The sequence below is a fragment of the Hypanus sabinus genome, chromosome 2, assembly GCF_030144855.1.
Source record: "Hypanus sabinus isolate sHypSab1 chromosome 2, sHypSab1.hap1, whole genome shotgun sequence".
Classification (NCBI taxonomy): Eukaryota; Metazoa; Chordata; class Chondrichthyes; order Myliobatiformes; family Dasyatidae; genus Hypanus; species Hypanus sabinus.
This window is the reverse complement of record NC_082707.1, coordinates 8,131,313-8,146,182: the sequence shown is the minus strand read 5'-3', so window position 1 is coordinate 8,146,182 and position 14,870 is coordinate 8,131,313. Positions and strand designations below refer to the sequence as shown.

General features: G+C 48.6%; 1 protein-coding gene across 5 annotated transcripts in view; it reads left to right on the top strand.

Moving 5' to 3' along the window:
• The window catches only part of LOC132406278 (traf2 and NCK-interacting protein kinase-like), a 268,579-nt gene that overhangs the window by 145,602 nt on the left and 108,107 nt on the right, over positions 1 to 14,870 (top strand). For all 5 annotated transcript variants that reach the window (XR_009516121.1, XM_059991712.1, XM_059991697.1 and 2 more), the window contains 2 exons: positions 13,592 to 13,756; positions 14,449 to 14,706. Coding sequence is in view for 4 of the 5 variants with exons in the window: in XM_059991712.1 (XP_059847695.1) it covers positions 13,592 to 13,756; positions 14,449 to 14,706 (423 nt within the window). In the remaining variant the exon portion in view is untranslated. The remainder of the gene's footprint in view (positions 1 to 13,591; positions 13,757 to 14,448; positions 14,707 to 14,870) is intronic.

Below are 14,870 nucleotides of genomic sequence, written 5' to 3'. Positions count from 1 at the left end.
ACAGAGTGTCAGATAGGCAGTGTTCATTCATAGATACAGAGTGTCAGATAGGCAGTGTTCATTCATAGACACAGAGTGACAGATAGGCAGTGTTCATTCATAGACACGGAGTGTCAGATAGGCAGTGTTCATTCACAGACACGGAGTGTCAGATAGGCAGTGTTCATTCATGGATACAGAGTGTCAGATAGGCAGTGTTCATTCACAGACACAGAGTGTCAGATAGGCAGTGTTCATTCATAGATACAGAGTGTCAGATAGGCAGTGTTCATTCATAGATACAGAGTGTCAGATAGGCAGTGTTCATTCAGAGACACAGTGTCAGATAGGCAGTGTTCATTCATAGATACAGAGTGTCAGATAGGCAGTGTTCATTCACAGACACAGTGTCATAGGCAGTGTTCATTCATAGATACAGAGTGTCAGATAGGCAGTGTTCATTCACAGACACAGTGTCAGATAGGCAGTGTTCATTCATAGATACAGAGTGTCAGATAGGCAATGTTCATTCATAGATACAGAGTGTCAGATAGGCAGTGTTCATTCACAGACACAGTGTCAGATAGGCAGTGTTCATTCATAGATACAGAGTGTCAGATAGGCAGTGTTCATTCACAGACACAGAGTGTCAGATAGGCAGTGTTCATTCACAGACACGGAGTGTCAGATAGGCAGTGTTCATGCACAGACACGGAGTGTCAGATAGGCAGTGTTCATTCACAGACACAGAGTGTCAGATAGGCAGTGTTCATTCACAGACACAGTGTCAGATAGGCAGTGTTCATTCATAGATACAGAGTGTCAGATAGGCAGTGTTCATTCAGAGACACAGTGTCAGATAGGCAGTGTTCATTCATAGATACAGAGTGTCAGATAGGCAGTGTTCATTCACAGACACAGTGTCAGATAGGCAGTGTTCATTCATGGATACAGAGTGTCAGATAGGCAGTGTTCATTCATAGACACAGAGTGTCAGATAGGCAGTGTTCATTCATAGATACAGAGTGTCAGATAGGCAGTGTTCATTCACAGACACAGTGTCAGATAGGCAGTGTTCATTCATGGATACAGAGTGTCAGATAGGCAGTGTTCATTCATAGATACAGAGTGTCAGATAGGCAGTGTTCATTCACAGACACAGTGTCAGATAGGCAGTGTTCATTCATGGATACAGAGTGTCAGATAGGCAGTGTTCATTCATAGACACAGAGTGTCAGATAGGCAGTGTTCATTCACAGACACAGAGTGTCAGATAGGCAATGTTCATTCATAGACACGGAGTGTCAGATAGGCGGTGTTCATTCACAGGAAGATTGACCTTTTAATTTATTTCATGACTGGAAGAATGTAGAAGCTTTAGGGAGTGTGCGGAAGAGATTTACCAGGATGATGTCTGTATTAGAGAGCATGTATGATGAGGATAGGTTGAGTGAGCTCGGGGGTTTTTCTTTTGAGCGCAGGGAGAATGAAAGTTGACTTGTTAGAGGCATACAAGATGATAAGATGCATCAAGTTGAATGGACAACCATGCTCCCGAAGCTTGTTTTGTTTATGTTTTTCTGCCGAGCAATGTGCGTGTGTTATGTTCGTGCCAGGTTGTGTAGCGACACAAGTGGGTGGGTTGCCCCCAGCACGTCCTTATGTTGTGTTGGTTGTTAACACAAATGATACAATTCACTGTATGCTTCAATCGCTGTTTGTGATAAATACCTGATTGTGAGGTCGGCCCTTCAGCCCAACTACACCACCCCCAGTAGCCCACATTGTAAGATGCTTTGACCTGTGTGGTTCTAGGTTGCCCTCTCCACTGTTGGCTCCACACAGCTGCCTACCTGGGAGTTCATAGGCCTTCGGTCATAAGGCATTGGAGCACTATTAGGCCAAGTCTTCTCTGCCATTCAGTTTTGGTTGATTTATTAATCCGCTCTACACCATTCTCCTGCCGTCTCCCCATAAGCATTGGTGCCCTGACTAATCAAGAATCTATCAGTCTCCTGACTTGACCTTCACAGCCGTCTGGGACAATGAATTCCACAGATTCCCCACCCTCTGCCTGAGAAATCCCTCCTTGTCAGCCTTCATTGGAAGGGCAGAGCCTGAGAAATAGAGGAAAGATCATCGACTGGTCTTACAATGGTATTCAATCCCAATTGTCCAAATGGATTGTGCTGAGAAGACAGGGTGGGTTGGTCTCCCTGTTGGGTGTGGATTTGATGAATATGATTGGTCAGATGCTGGAAATTTCTATCACATGATCTATAATCTCTCTCCTTGTATTGGTCACCTAACATGCCCACTTCCACTGTTGCTCACCTTCCCACAAACCCTCCCCTGATTGGAAGGCTCGTGCCTGTCATTCAGACAACTTCTGCCCATTGCCCCAACAGATAAATAGAGGGTCACAGAGGTTTATTGTGAAAATTGAGTTATTATCATTGACATAGGTTGTGAACTGTGTTGCAAGACATAAAAAATGCCGTAAGTCTCAAAAATAATTAAAGTGCTAAAAAGGAACTGTGAGGGACTAAATAATAAGCACAAGAGATTCTGCAGATGCTGGAAATCCGGAGTAACACACACAAAATGCTGGAGGAACTCAGCAGGTGAAGTGGCATCTATTGAGAGGAATAAACAGTCAACAGTTCAAGCCGAGATACTTTATCCAGACCTAATGAAGAGTCTCCATCTGAAACATGGACTGGTTATTCCTCTCCATAGATGCTGCCTCATCTGCTGAGTTCCTCCAGCATATTGTGTGCGTTACAATGAGATAGTCTTCTCAGACTCACAGACCACTCGAAAATCTGATGGCAGAGGAGTTGTTCTGTAAATATTGAGAGAGGGTCTTCAGGCTCGTGACCCTCCTCCCTGATGGGCATGACCTGGATGATGAGGTTCCTTCCTGTGAATGAGGCTCCTTCTTGAGGCAGCACCTGTTGTAGATGACCTCGATGGTGTGTGCGTGATGAAACTAGCTGAATCTACGAACCTCAGTGGCCATGAAGGTGGGCAAGCTGGGCTGGTTTGGGGAGGAGATCCATACACTCTCACATCTCCCTGTCTGGCTGCTGTGAGTAAAGATTTTCCTTGTGTTCCATGACCGAATAACTCTCTCATCCCAATCCAGGTACAGAAGCGATCGCACAGTAACTCTCCGCACCGCATTGCTAATCAGAGCCAGTTGAGCAATAGGGCAGCCTCACTCGATGATCTCTCACGAGCACAGTACACTGCCCGGTCTCGTCCGAAATCCAGTCAGCTGGTCTGCTTGCCCGCGGACGGACAGGGCAACCACTCATCCTCCCACTTGGCAGAAGACAGCTGGAAGCCTAGGGCATCAAAGGCACTGCTGACAAAGCAGTTGAAGCTGCAGAGATGGGCATCAGCAAATCAGAGGGCACCGCCAGAGTTCGTATTTCAGTTCAGAGCCACTGGAGTGGTGAAAACGAAAGTAAATGGCTCGGCCAGAGCCCCCCAAGTGCAGTCTGATGAATACAAATCCACAAATGATAGTGAGGCGGTTGGGACAAAGCAAGCTGGCCCCAAAGGGGCAGGGCTCCATCTTTATGATTTCACCATGGGACCAGGAGGGGTGGTGAGAAACTGCCCGAGGATCCCTACGATCCGTGTGGAACTGAACCACGAAACGGAGGCTCAACAGGAGGGAAGGGCTGCGGAGATGGACATAAACCCCCTCTCCCAAGACTCTAGATGTCACTCCCTCAGCCCGCCCTACCAGGAGGATTTTGGCGATTACCTCTCGCAGTCTTGTCCCAGCTCCTTTAACAATGCGCTCCTCTTCAGGGCTGCCTTGGGCAGGCTGGCCATTCCCTCAGCCTTGCCCTCCCAGAACTCGAGCACCCTCTCTCCCTGCAACAGTCCCCGCCAAACACTCTCAGCTGACAACACACCACGGGGTTCACCCCTCTTCTTCCAGCAATCGCTGGACGATGCTGTCTTCGACACGTGCCAGAACACTTCCTTGGACTTTTCCTCTCCCTACCACACACCCAGGAACTCCCCTCCGTACCTGTTGGACCTGAGCCCATCTCCTCCCAGTAACCCCATGGACGCGCTGAACACCAGGAAATACAGGCCGGTCCACAGGTTAGAGGTTGATGGTACAGATGGGCAATTACCCTTGATGCTAGTACCTTCCACCTCTGGCGGTCACTCACCAAAGCTCGGGCAGCCCCACTACCTTCCAGACAGCGGTAACTTGAGTAAACCTGTCATACTGTGCCCTCAGGCTGTGCATGCTCTGTCAGGGGAACAGACTCTCGTTCCTTTCCAGTAGTAATAGTCACAACTAACTTGATTGGTTTAGAAAGTTTCCAAAGACACTCACTCTCTCTCTCTCTCTCTCTCACTCTCTCTCTCACTCTCTTTTTCTCTCTCACTCTCTCTCTCTATCTCACTCTCTCTCTCACTCTCTTTCTCTCTCTCTCTCACTCTCTCTCTCGCTCCCCCTCTCTCTCTCGCACTCTCTCTCTCACTCTCTTTCTCTCTCTCACTCTCTCTCTCACACTCTCTCCCTCTCTCTCTCTCCCCTCTCTCTCCCCTCTCCCTCTCTCTCTCTCTCCCCCTCTCTCTCTCGCACTCTCTCTCACTCACTCTCTCTCCCTCACTCACTCTCTCTCTCACTCTCTCTTTCTCTCACTCTCTCTGTCTCCCTCCTTCTCACTCTCTCTCTCACTCTCTCCCTCTCTCTTGCTCTCTCTCTCTCTCTCCCTTTTTCTCTCAACCTCTCTCGCTCACTCTCTCACTCTCTCCCTCTCACTCTCTCTCTCTTTCTCTCTCCTCTCCTCTTTTTCTCTATGTCTGTCTGTCTCCCTCCTCTTCACACTGCACCCTCCCTCTCACCCTCTTCTTCTCCATTCCTTCTCCCACACTCCCTTCCTTCTACCCCTCCCTCTCTTCCTTCCTCCCCTCCCACTCCCCCTTACCTGTCACTCCTTATCTACATGTCTGTCTGTCCTATTCCTCTGCTCCCCTCCTCCTTCTGCATTCTCTCACCATCTCTCACACACACTCTAACAAAAAACCGAACAATACAGCATGGAACAGGCCTTTCTGCCCAAAATATTGTACCAACCTGTCTGGCCTCCCACGTAGCCCTCCATTTACCTGTCATCCATGTGCCTATCTTTTAAACATCCCTAATGTATCTGCCTCTACCTCCACCTCTGTGTTAGCCATTTTTGCCCTGAGAAAAGTCTCTGGCAATCCACACCATTTCATCATGTTGTCCACTTGTCTCAGGGCAGCCCTGATGCCCTCTCTATGGTCACTGAGCAAAGTACCATGGCACAGAAAGAGGGTGACTAGCTCTCCTCAACTCACCATCAGTTCTCAGCATTACATCCCAGCTTTTATATTCTAGTCCCCCCAAAAAGAATGCAGTATTAACTTTTCAATGACCATAAATCCATAAAACATGGGAGCAGAATTAGGCCATTCAGCCCATCAAGACTGCTCCACCATTCCATCATGGCTGATTCCTGCCTTCTCGTAACAATTAACACCCTCACTAATCAAGAATCTATCAACCACTGCTCTAAATATACTCAAATACATAGACCATAAAAACATAAGGTATAGGAGCAGAATTAGGCCATTTGGCCCATCAAGTCTACTCTGCCATCTCATCATGGCTGATCCAAGTTTCCTCTCTGCCTCATGTCCTCCCTTCTCCCAGTATCCCTTCCTGCACTGACTCTGCCTTAAATATACATAAAAGATAATATCCATAGCTGCCTCTGGCAAAGAATTCCACAGATTCACCACTCTAAAAGAATGTGTTCTAGCCTTAGATTCTCCCACCACAGGAAACAACTTCTCCACATCCACTCTCTCAAGGCCTTTCACCATGAGGTCACCCTCTCATTCTTCTGAATACAGGTCCAGGGCCATGAAGCGACAAGCCATTCAATCCTGGAATCATCTTTGTGAACCTCCTCTGGACCCTCTCCTGTGCCAACACATCCTTTTCCTAAGAGGGTCAAAGCTGCTCACAATACTGCAAGGGAGATCTGGCCAATGCTTTTTAAAACCTCACCATTACACCCTTGCTTTTATATTCCAGTCCTCCCAAAATGAGTGCCAACATCACATTTGCCTTCCTCACCACCAAATTAACCTTCAGGGAATCCTGCATGAGGACTCCCAAGTCCCGTTGCACCTCTGATTTCTGATTGTCTCCCCACTTAGAATATAGTCTTTGCCTTTATGCATGATCAAACATTTTCCTACACTGTATTCCATCTTCGCTCAATCTCTCTGAGTCCTTCTGCAGATTCCCTGTTTCCTCAACACTACCTACCCCTCCACCTATCTTCATATCATCTGCAAACTTGGCCACAAAGCCACCAATCCATAGGAGTTCGTAAATCACCTCTATTTGCTGCAGTTCCATTTGATTCTCTCCCCATACCCATCGATCTCCCCCAGAGTTCACCCCGCATCCGTGCAGACAGTCACATGTGGGATGGAACCAGTGCACCTAGGGACAACCCACACGGTCACAGGGGGAGAGCATGGAAGTCCCTTCTGGACAGTGACGGAGGGCGGCATTGAACAAGGTCTCCAAATGTGAGATAGATGTGCCACACTTTTTGCCCTGTGCAATTATTCTCTTGTTGTGACTTCCTTACTGTTAGACCCCCAAACCCCCACCATTCCATTCCGTGACACTGAGCAATCACTGCAGAGAAGAACTCCTTCACACCCACCAGCCCTTTGCGCCAGATGAACCTGCCCAACCACCCCCCCTGCCCCCATTATAGGTTGATGTCCTTATGCACTGTAATGTGTAACTCTGTGCCAAACTGGACTTGGCTTTACAAAACCTTGAGGAATGCACACCACCCCTTCGTCATCCAATCTCTCAAAAGGAACAAAGGACTTAAAATGGTCAAAGAGAAACCGCTCCTCCACAGGAAAGAAAAGTAGGAGCTCTGTGCAGTGTTGGGGACCTTCATTTGGCAATGGGTCACAAAGTACTGGTGGAATGTATGGCAGCAAGCATCAAAAGTTGGGCAGTAGGGAGGGGAAGTGGGGGAAAAGATCCACCCCATTTCTTCCTATCGTACTGTGGATGTATTCAGGAGAGATATGGCCTCTGGAGATCAGTAGATAGCTGTTCAATCCGGTCTCAGCCCCTTCAACTATTCTTGCGCAACATGGCTTTGAGACATTGTCCCATAAGAAGGTGAGTGGAGAGGAAGGACTACAAACTGGCAGATAGTAAGTGGGAGGAGGAACAGGCAAGGTAGACACAGGAGATTCTGTAGACAGTAGAAATCCAGAGCAACACACACAAAATGCTGGAGGAACTCAGCAGGTCATGCAGCATCTGTGGAGGTGAATGAACAGTTTTGGGCCGAAACCCTTCATTATTACTGGAAAGGAAGGAGTAGGAAGCCAGAATAAGAAGGTGGGGTATGAGGAAGGAGGACAAACTGATAAATGATAGGTGAGACCAGGTGAGGGGGAAGTTGTGTATGTGGGAGATGGGGATGAATTAAGAAGCTGGGAGATGATAGGTGGAAAAAGTAAAGGGCTGAGGAAGAAAGAATCTGATAGGAGAGGAGTGGACCATGGGAAAAGAGGGAGGTGATGAGCAGCAGAGGTAAGAGAGGGGGTCTGGAGTGGGGAATGAAGGAAGAGGGAAGTGGGAAGGAGGGACAATTACCAGAAGTTAGAGAAATCGATGTTAATGCCTTCTGCATGGAGGCTTCCCAGATGGAATATGAGATGTCGCTTCACCAACCTGGGAATGGGCTCATTGTGGCAGTGGAGACAGCCAATGTTCCATATAGGCACATTGGAAATCTCCTCAAGCCCTCTTTAATTCCTCTATCACTCATGTTAAATGCCTCCCCCAAGCTTCTCTACTGATCTTCAGCCTGCCATGTGTGGCCATATTTCTTTAGACAGTGGTGAATGTTATTCATATATTGGGGAATTCAGCATTGAAGATGGGCCCTTGGTGACAACAGGTTGGTACTGCCTCCATTTTAACAATGGGCTGCCCCCATGAAGCCGAGTGATTTCAACGTTCCATTTGGACGTGGAACTAGTCTTGAGGCTTTGCTTGTTGTGGGCCAACCTGCATCAGTTGGAACACCACAGTATTTATAACATGCATAAAGACTGAGGAAAACCCCCTGGTGTAATGGACAGGGCTCCCCAACAAGTCCTGTCCAGAGGCATTTAGGCAAGTTGTCCAAAAATAATACATCAAAGAGGTGGGTTTAAATTCACTTCAATGAAGTGTATTAATGTAGAGGGAGAGAAGCTGTGTCCCACGCCAATGGAGTGTACAGATATCTGGGAGGGTGTAGTATGATGTTCTCCCAAGAGTTATTCCCTCAATGGAGAATGCTTGTGCGTGACTTCATTGGTCACGAGGAGGCTGATCCACGGGTAGTCACCACACAATCCTTGGCAGATCAGGGTCAGGGTCCAGAGGCACGGAATGCAAGACGACTGGGGATCGTTCACTGCTGCAGTCTTCTCTGCTGTTGGGATATGTCGTTATTTTCTGTCAGCTCCACTTTGAGGTCTTGGATCAATCGCTCTTTGCCCGGAACCGCCATCAGGGACCCTACCAGGAGCTAAGCTTCAGGCGGCATGGCTTTTGGGATCTCAGGAGCTCACAGGCCAATCCTGTGACAATGCTCAGAGCATACAATGTTGAAGGAGGATACAGAGATTGGGAGGATTAGACACACATTTGGCCTGAAGATTAAGAGCTTGAGAAAAAGATGCTGACGTTATTTTATTCCTGATTGGCATTGTCCTGTGGCCTTTATAGATGAATGCTCTTCCTTGAATCGGGTCATGGATAGAGAGTGAGGGGACACTCAGTTAAACTGATCTCACCCTAGGATTTTGAAACCAGGGACAAGCTGTGTGTTTTATTCTCCCTGGCCTCCATGATAGAGACCGACGAGGGCAGTCGGAGCAGAATGGTACAAGCTTCGCTCCAACTCACCCACCACCCCGACCTGGAAAGGTATCACCATTCCTGGGCCATCATTCAGTCTGCACCCTGCAACATCTCCCCAACGGTTCCCTAGAAGAACTGCCGTGGTTCGAGAAGACTGCTCACATCCACCTGCTCCAGAGGAAGTTCCGTTTATTTACTTGTTTTATTTAGAGACAGAAGGCGGAACAGACCCTGCCAGCCCAACTAGCCGCATCACCCTGCAAGCCACCTATTTAACTCCAGCTTAATCACAGGACAAGTTACAATGGCCAGCTAACTGACTTAACCAGCATGCCGTTTGGACTGTGGGAGGAATCCGGAGGAAACCCAAGGAAAATGTACAAACTCCTTACAGACGGAGTCGGAATTACACCTTGAACTCCGGAATACTCCAGGCTGTAATAGCACCGTGCTAACCGCTACCCTGCCGTGGTGCCCCAGGGGAGGGGGAGTAAATACAGCAGATCAAGGAGTACTTGATATGTTGCATAGCAGTTGGCATAGTGCTATTACACTGCCTGAAGCCCAGGTTCAATTCCTGCTCATGTCCGCAGGGACGGTGCTCATTCTCTCCATGACCACATGGAGCTCCGGTTGGCTCCCAAATTCCAAAGGTTAGTGGCTTAATTGATCACGAGTGTAATTGGGTGGTGCAGGTTCATTGGGCTGAAAGGGCCTGTTATTGTGCTGTATCTCTAAGTAAATACTGGCCTTTCTAGCAACACTCACACTCTACGATGAATTTTTTAAAGAATGGTTTCAAGTTTATGTTCAAGTTTCATTGTCATTCTGTATACAGCCAAGTGAAACAGTGTTCCTCCAGGGCCAAGGTACAAAATCACAGTACCAACACTCACACACAGCACATGTAGCACACCAGCATACAGTTACAAAAAAATATATTAGCCCAAGTCGCTGAAAGTCATGGCCTGAAGATTGGTGGTGCGTGGGATGTTGTCATGGAGCCACGTTTCTGAAAGAACAAGCACGTGGCAGTTCCGCGTCATGCAGCTGCAGACGAACACAATCCAGCTTGACTTCCACAGAGCGAACCCTGGAGAGCAGCATCGATGGGAGGCACTAGATTCGAGGTCCCAGGAAAGAATGGGTCAGAGTGGGCATTAGTTCTGGCTGGAGGTCTCAGGGATTTGAGCTATCAGCATGTCGACTCCCTCTCCTTTAAAGCTTATCTCTTAGACCGTGCCTGTGGCCTCCTGGCCACTTGCTCGTGCACCAGAATTCCTCATATTCTGTGCTGTTATAAATGATGTGGCTTCAGTTTTGAGGCAGCTTTTGTCCTGCCTTCGTACCAACTGATGACGTCCAGATCTAAAGTGCGGGCAGAAACTGTTAGATCTAAACAAGCTGTCAACCGACTTACTCCTTGCTGCCATTTTCCATATTAATCTCAGATTCTGTTGTTGCGTCTGATCTAAACACTAACCGCTTGTTTGGTGTGGGCAGCGATATAAGACTGAGCGGCTGAGCTTCTCTGAGGTTCTCCCCTGGTGGTGGTTTCTTCTGTGGCATAAGAGGAACTTTGCGCCTGGGAGCAAATTTGTGAGATGTGAGGTGGCTTTTCTGAGCTTGTTGAGGGCAGGGCTGGTCCGAGAGAGTCCTTCCAAAAATTAGTGGCGCACTCTGGATAGCGATGGTCCTGAATTGTTGGATCTTCTGCCTGAACCTGAAGGTACATCAGAAGCCAACTCACATGTTTGGAAGTCAGTAACCAGAATTTAGAGGGAGTCACTGTTGCATTTTGACCAATGTAGAGCTTACTGAAGATCTCACCTTGCATTGTATGATGAACTATAACCTTTGTCTCTCCTGCTCTTTCAGGCTCCTCTTTAGGTGTCAAGGGCTCTGGTCTGATAAGCTGCTTTCTTGCTCCCTGATTGGTTCTACATGATATGGGAACGCTTACCCAAAGCTGTTGAGAATTAGTGATGGAACATGCGGAACTGAAGTATAAGGTGTGGAAGTTCCTTATTTCCTAGGTAGAGCGGATGTGGAAAGGACATTTCCAAAACTGGGAAGTCTGGGACCAGGAAGCACACACTCAGACTGGAAGCATGTCCCTTTAGAAAAGAGAAGAGAGGAATATGGTGAGGTTTAAGAGCCATTTAGACAGGCCAGGGAATGGAGGGATAAGGACTGGTAGATATGGTTGCAAAGAAAGCTTCTGTTACACTGGCCTTCATAGATCAATGTATTGAGTACAGGATTTGGCATGTTGTGTTAAAGGTGTTGGTGAGGTCTAATTTTGACTTGTGTGTAGTTCTGATCATCTACCTTTTGCAATGATGTCAGTGAGATTGAGAGAATGCAGAAAAAATTTACCGGGATGTTGCTGGGACTTGAAGACCTGAGTTATAGGGAAAGGTTGAGTAGGCTAGGACTTTATTCCCTGGAGCGAGGGAGAATGAGGGGGAGACTTGATAGAGGTATACAAAATGATGAGGGGTATAGATAGGGTAAATGTAAGCAGGCTTTCACACCAAGGTTGGGCGGGACTAGCATTAGAAGTCATGGTTAAGGGTGAAAGGTGAAATGATTAAGGGGGAGCATGAGGGAGAACTTCTTCACTCAGAGGGTGTGGAACCAGCTACCAGCGGAAGAGATAGATTCAGATTTGATTTCAATGTTTAAGAAAAATGTAGACAGGTACATGGATGGGAGGGGTGTAGAGGGCTCTGGTCTGGGTGCAGGTCGATGGCACTAGGTAGATAATAGTTCAGCATGGACTAGATGGACTGAAGGGCCTGTTTCTGTGCTGTAGCACTTTGTTAATCTACGACCACATTCAGGCAGCTAGGACTAGTTTAAATCGGCACCAGGGCTGACACAGGCCTCTTCCAGTTCTGTGTTTATTCCTGATAAACCATTCAAGCTGATAGATGGGAAAGGTCGAGCCTAGGCTCTTGAGAGAAAATCAGATGTTTGAAATCTTTCCGTTTGGAATTCATACATGTCCTGACTCCATGGGAACTGCTTCTGAAGTCCTAACAGCTTTGGATGAGTTAGTACCAGGTATTAATCACTTCTGCAGCCTCTGTTACCAGTCAGCCTCGAGTACATAATTGTGTCCTTTTTCTGGCAGCCATCTGCAACACACTATTCACTACAAAGCAGAATTTCTTGAATCCCTTCCCCATGTACCACGTCCGACCCAGGAGCATCTCTCCTGCTGTCGCACTGTGTCCAGAACTTCAAACCTGCCCCAGATGACCGATTGGATTTTAACCATTGCAATGGAAAATCACCCTCCCACTCAGACGGGACAGGAGCTTGCCACTCCGTTCTCACATCCATACCCAGGTGAGATTGGCAGCTTCAGCTTCAGGAGACCTGTCACACTGCTCCACTGTCTGAGAAGGGAATTCTCGTTAACCCAGGAGGGTAGATCCCGGAGAGGTGACCTTTCCTTGAAAGTTCACCCTGAAGAAGTTGGATTGAATCCTCCATCAATGTCCAAGATCATTGGTCTCAGCTCCGAGCCCTCACGGCTCCTCCTATTTTTTGCTTTTCTTCCCAAGGATAATTTATTTGATGATCATGGTATCAGAGTATAATATTACTCAATTAGACACCCTGTGTCAAATTATAACATGCTCACTGCTATCCAGAATTGACTCGAACCCCTATGGTGCCCATAGGTCTCAGAGTAAGGCCATAGGACATTGGAGCAGAATTAGGTCACTTGGCCTATCATTCAATCATGGATGGCCCCTCTCAACCCTACTCCCCTGCCTCTCTCTGTAACCTTTGATGCCCTGACTAATCGAGAGCCTAACAACCTCCACCTTAAATATACCCAATGACTTGGCCTCCGGAACCATCCGTGACAATGAATTCCACAGATTTGCTAACCTTGGGTTGAAGAAATCCCTGTTCTAAGTGGATGCCCCTAATTTGGAGTCTGTACCCTTAGGTCTTAGACTCAGTCGCTATAGGAAACATCCTCTGCACATCCAATCTATGCAGGCCTTTCAGTATTCGATAGGTTTCAATGAGACCTCCCCCCTCCATCCTTCTAAACTCCAGTGTACAGGCTCAGAGCCATCAAAGGCTCCTCATAGTTAACCCTTCCATTCCTGGGGTCATTCCCCTGGACCGTTTCTAATGCCAGCATTTCATATGAGGCCCAAGGCTGCTACAATACTGCAAGTGTGGTCTGACCAGTGCATTGTAAAGCTCAGCATTATATCGTTGCTTTTGCATCCCAGTCCTCCGAAATGAGTGCTAACATCACATTTGCCTTCCTCACTCACTCTGCAAGCTAACCGTTCGGGAATGCTGCACGAGGACTCCAAGCCCTTTAAATGTTGGATTTACAAATTTTCTCCCAGTTTAAACAGTAGTCTGAAGAGGGATTTCCCTGCCGTACCCATGGACACTACATGCTCCTTCTCCGGGCACAGACACAGCCCTGCGAGAGGGGCAGGCAGTCAGATTTGTGTCCTGCTTTGGCTTGAGTTGTGTGTTGGGGGATGACTTGCCAGAGAGGGTGGGAGGACGTATCACGTGGAGGCAACTAACACTGTTCCTTTTGTGTCCACTCCCCACCTTCGCTCACCTCCCGCCTCGCTGGCCATTTAGGTGGAGGAACGTTCCAAGGGGAACCGCCAGGGCTCGCCCGCCATGTCGCACAAGATGGGGAACCGGATGTCCGACCCCAGCATGCCTCCCCGATCTGAGTCCTTCAGCAGTGGCGGCATTCAGTCGGTGCGGATCCCTCCTGTGCACGAAGCCGTTGAGTCTCAGGTGAGGTGGGCGCTCCCGGGGTTATGGTGTGATGCATCTGCGATGGCTGCTGCTTCGCCACTTGCATGGGGCTTTACAGCAGAGCTGGAAGGCCATTCAGTCCGACCACTTCCTGCTGGCCCGGTCACAGTCTCACACCATCCCTCTGGCGTTTATTCAGCCTCCCCTTACACCCTTCCCCGCGGATCAGTTTACAAATTTGCAAGATCAGCTTTATTTGTCAGGCCTACGTCAGAACGAACAGTGAGCTGTGTCAGTTGCACCAACAACCAACACAGTGCTGGAGGCAAGACAACCCATTCCTCCACAGATCACTAACCCGAGCTCGTGTGACTTTGGGCTGAGGAGGAAACTGCAGCAGCTGGGGAAATGTGTGCAGAGTTACAGACAGCGGCAGGATGCGTTAGTACCGCTTGGTGAATTGTAGCAACGCTGTGTTGGCAGCCGCTCCCACCACTTCCTCAGATTGTTGATGTAAATGGCGGCTTTTGCTGCACGTTCCATGTTTCGATGTTAATCTTCGAGATGCTCTCTAGCATACAGCACATCTGTAGAAATTAGCAAGAGACCTAACAAATTCCTCAAATTCCTAATGAACTGGAGCCACGTATGGGCATGACTGTATCGGTGTGTTGGACCCAGGGCAGTTCCTCAGAGACGTTGAATGACCACACCACCTCTTCTCTCTGCAGGTCCAGGTGGCTCACCTGATCCCCGTGAAGCCCCACGGCACGACCATGACTGGCTCCCAGTCTCTCCACGAGCAGCCCACCAAGGGGATGTCCAGCGCCTTCCACTCGCAAGAGGGGCTCAAGTCACACCGCGCCGAAATGCCGCGGCAGAACTCGGATCCGACCTCGGAAACGCCGCCCCTGCCTCCCCGGCTCGGCTCCAGGGAGGAGAAGTACCTGGGTGGCTGGCTGAAGCAGGACGATGACACGCCCCCCAAGGTGAGTGGTGGGGGGCTCCAAACACCGTCGGGTGGCTTTCTGGGTCTCTTCATCACCTCCCACCCCCCGTCTCCAACCCTCCCCACACCCCCATTCACTCATTCATCCCACCATCTCTCCATTCCTCCCCGACCCATCCTTCCTCTCGCCTCATTTCGGCGTAT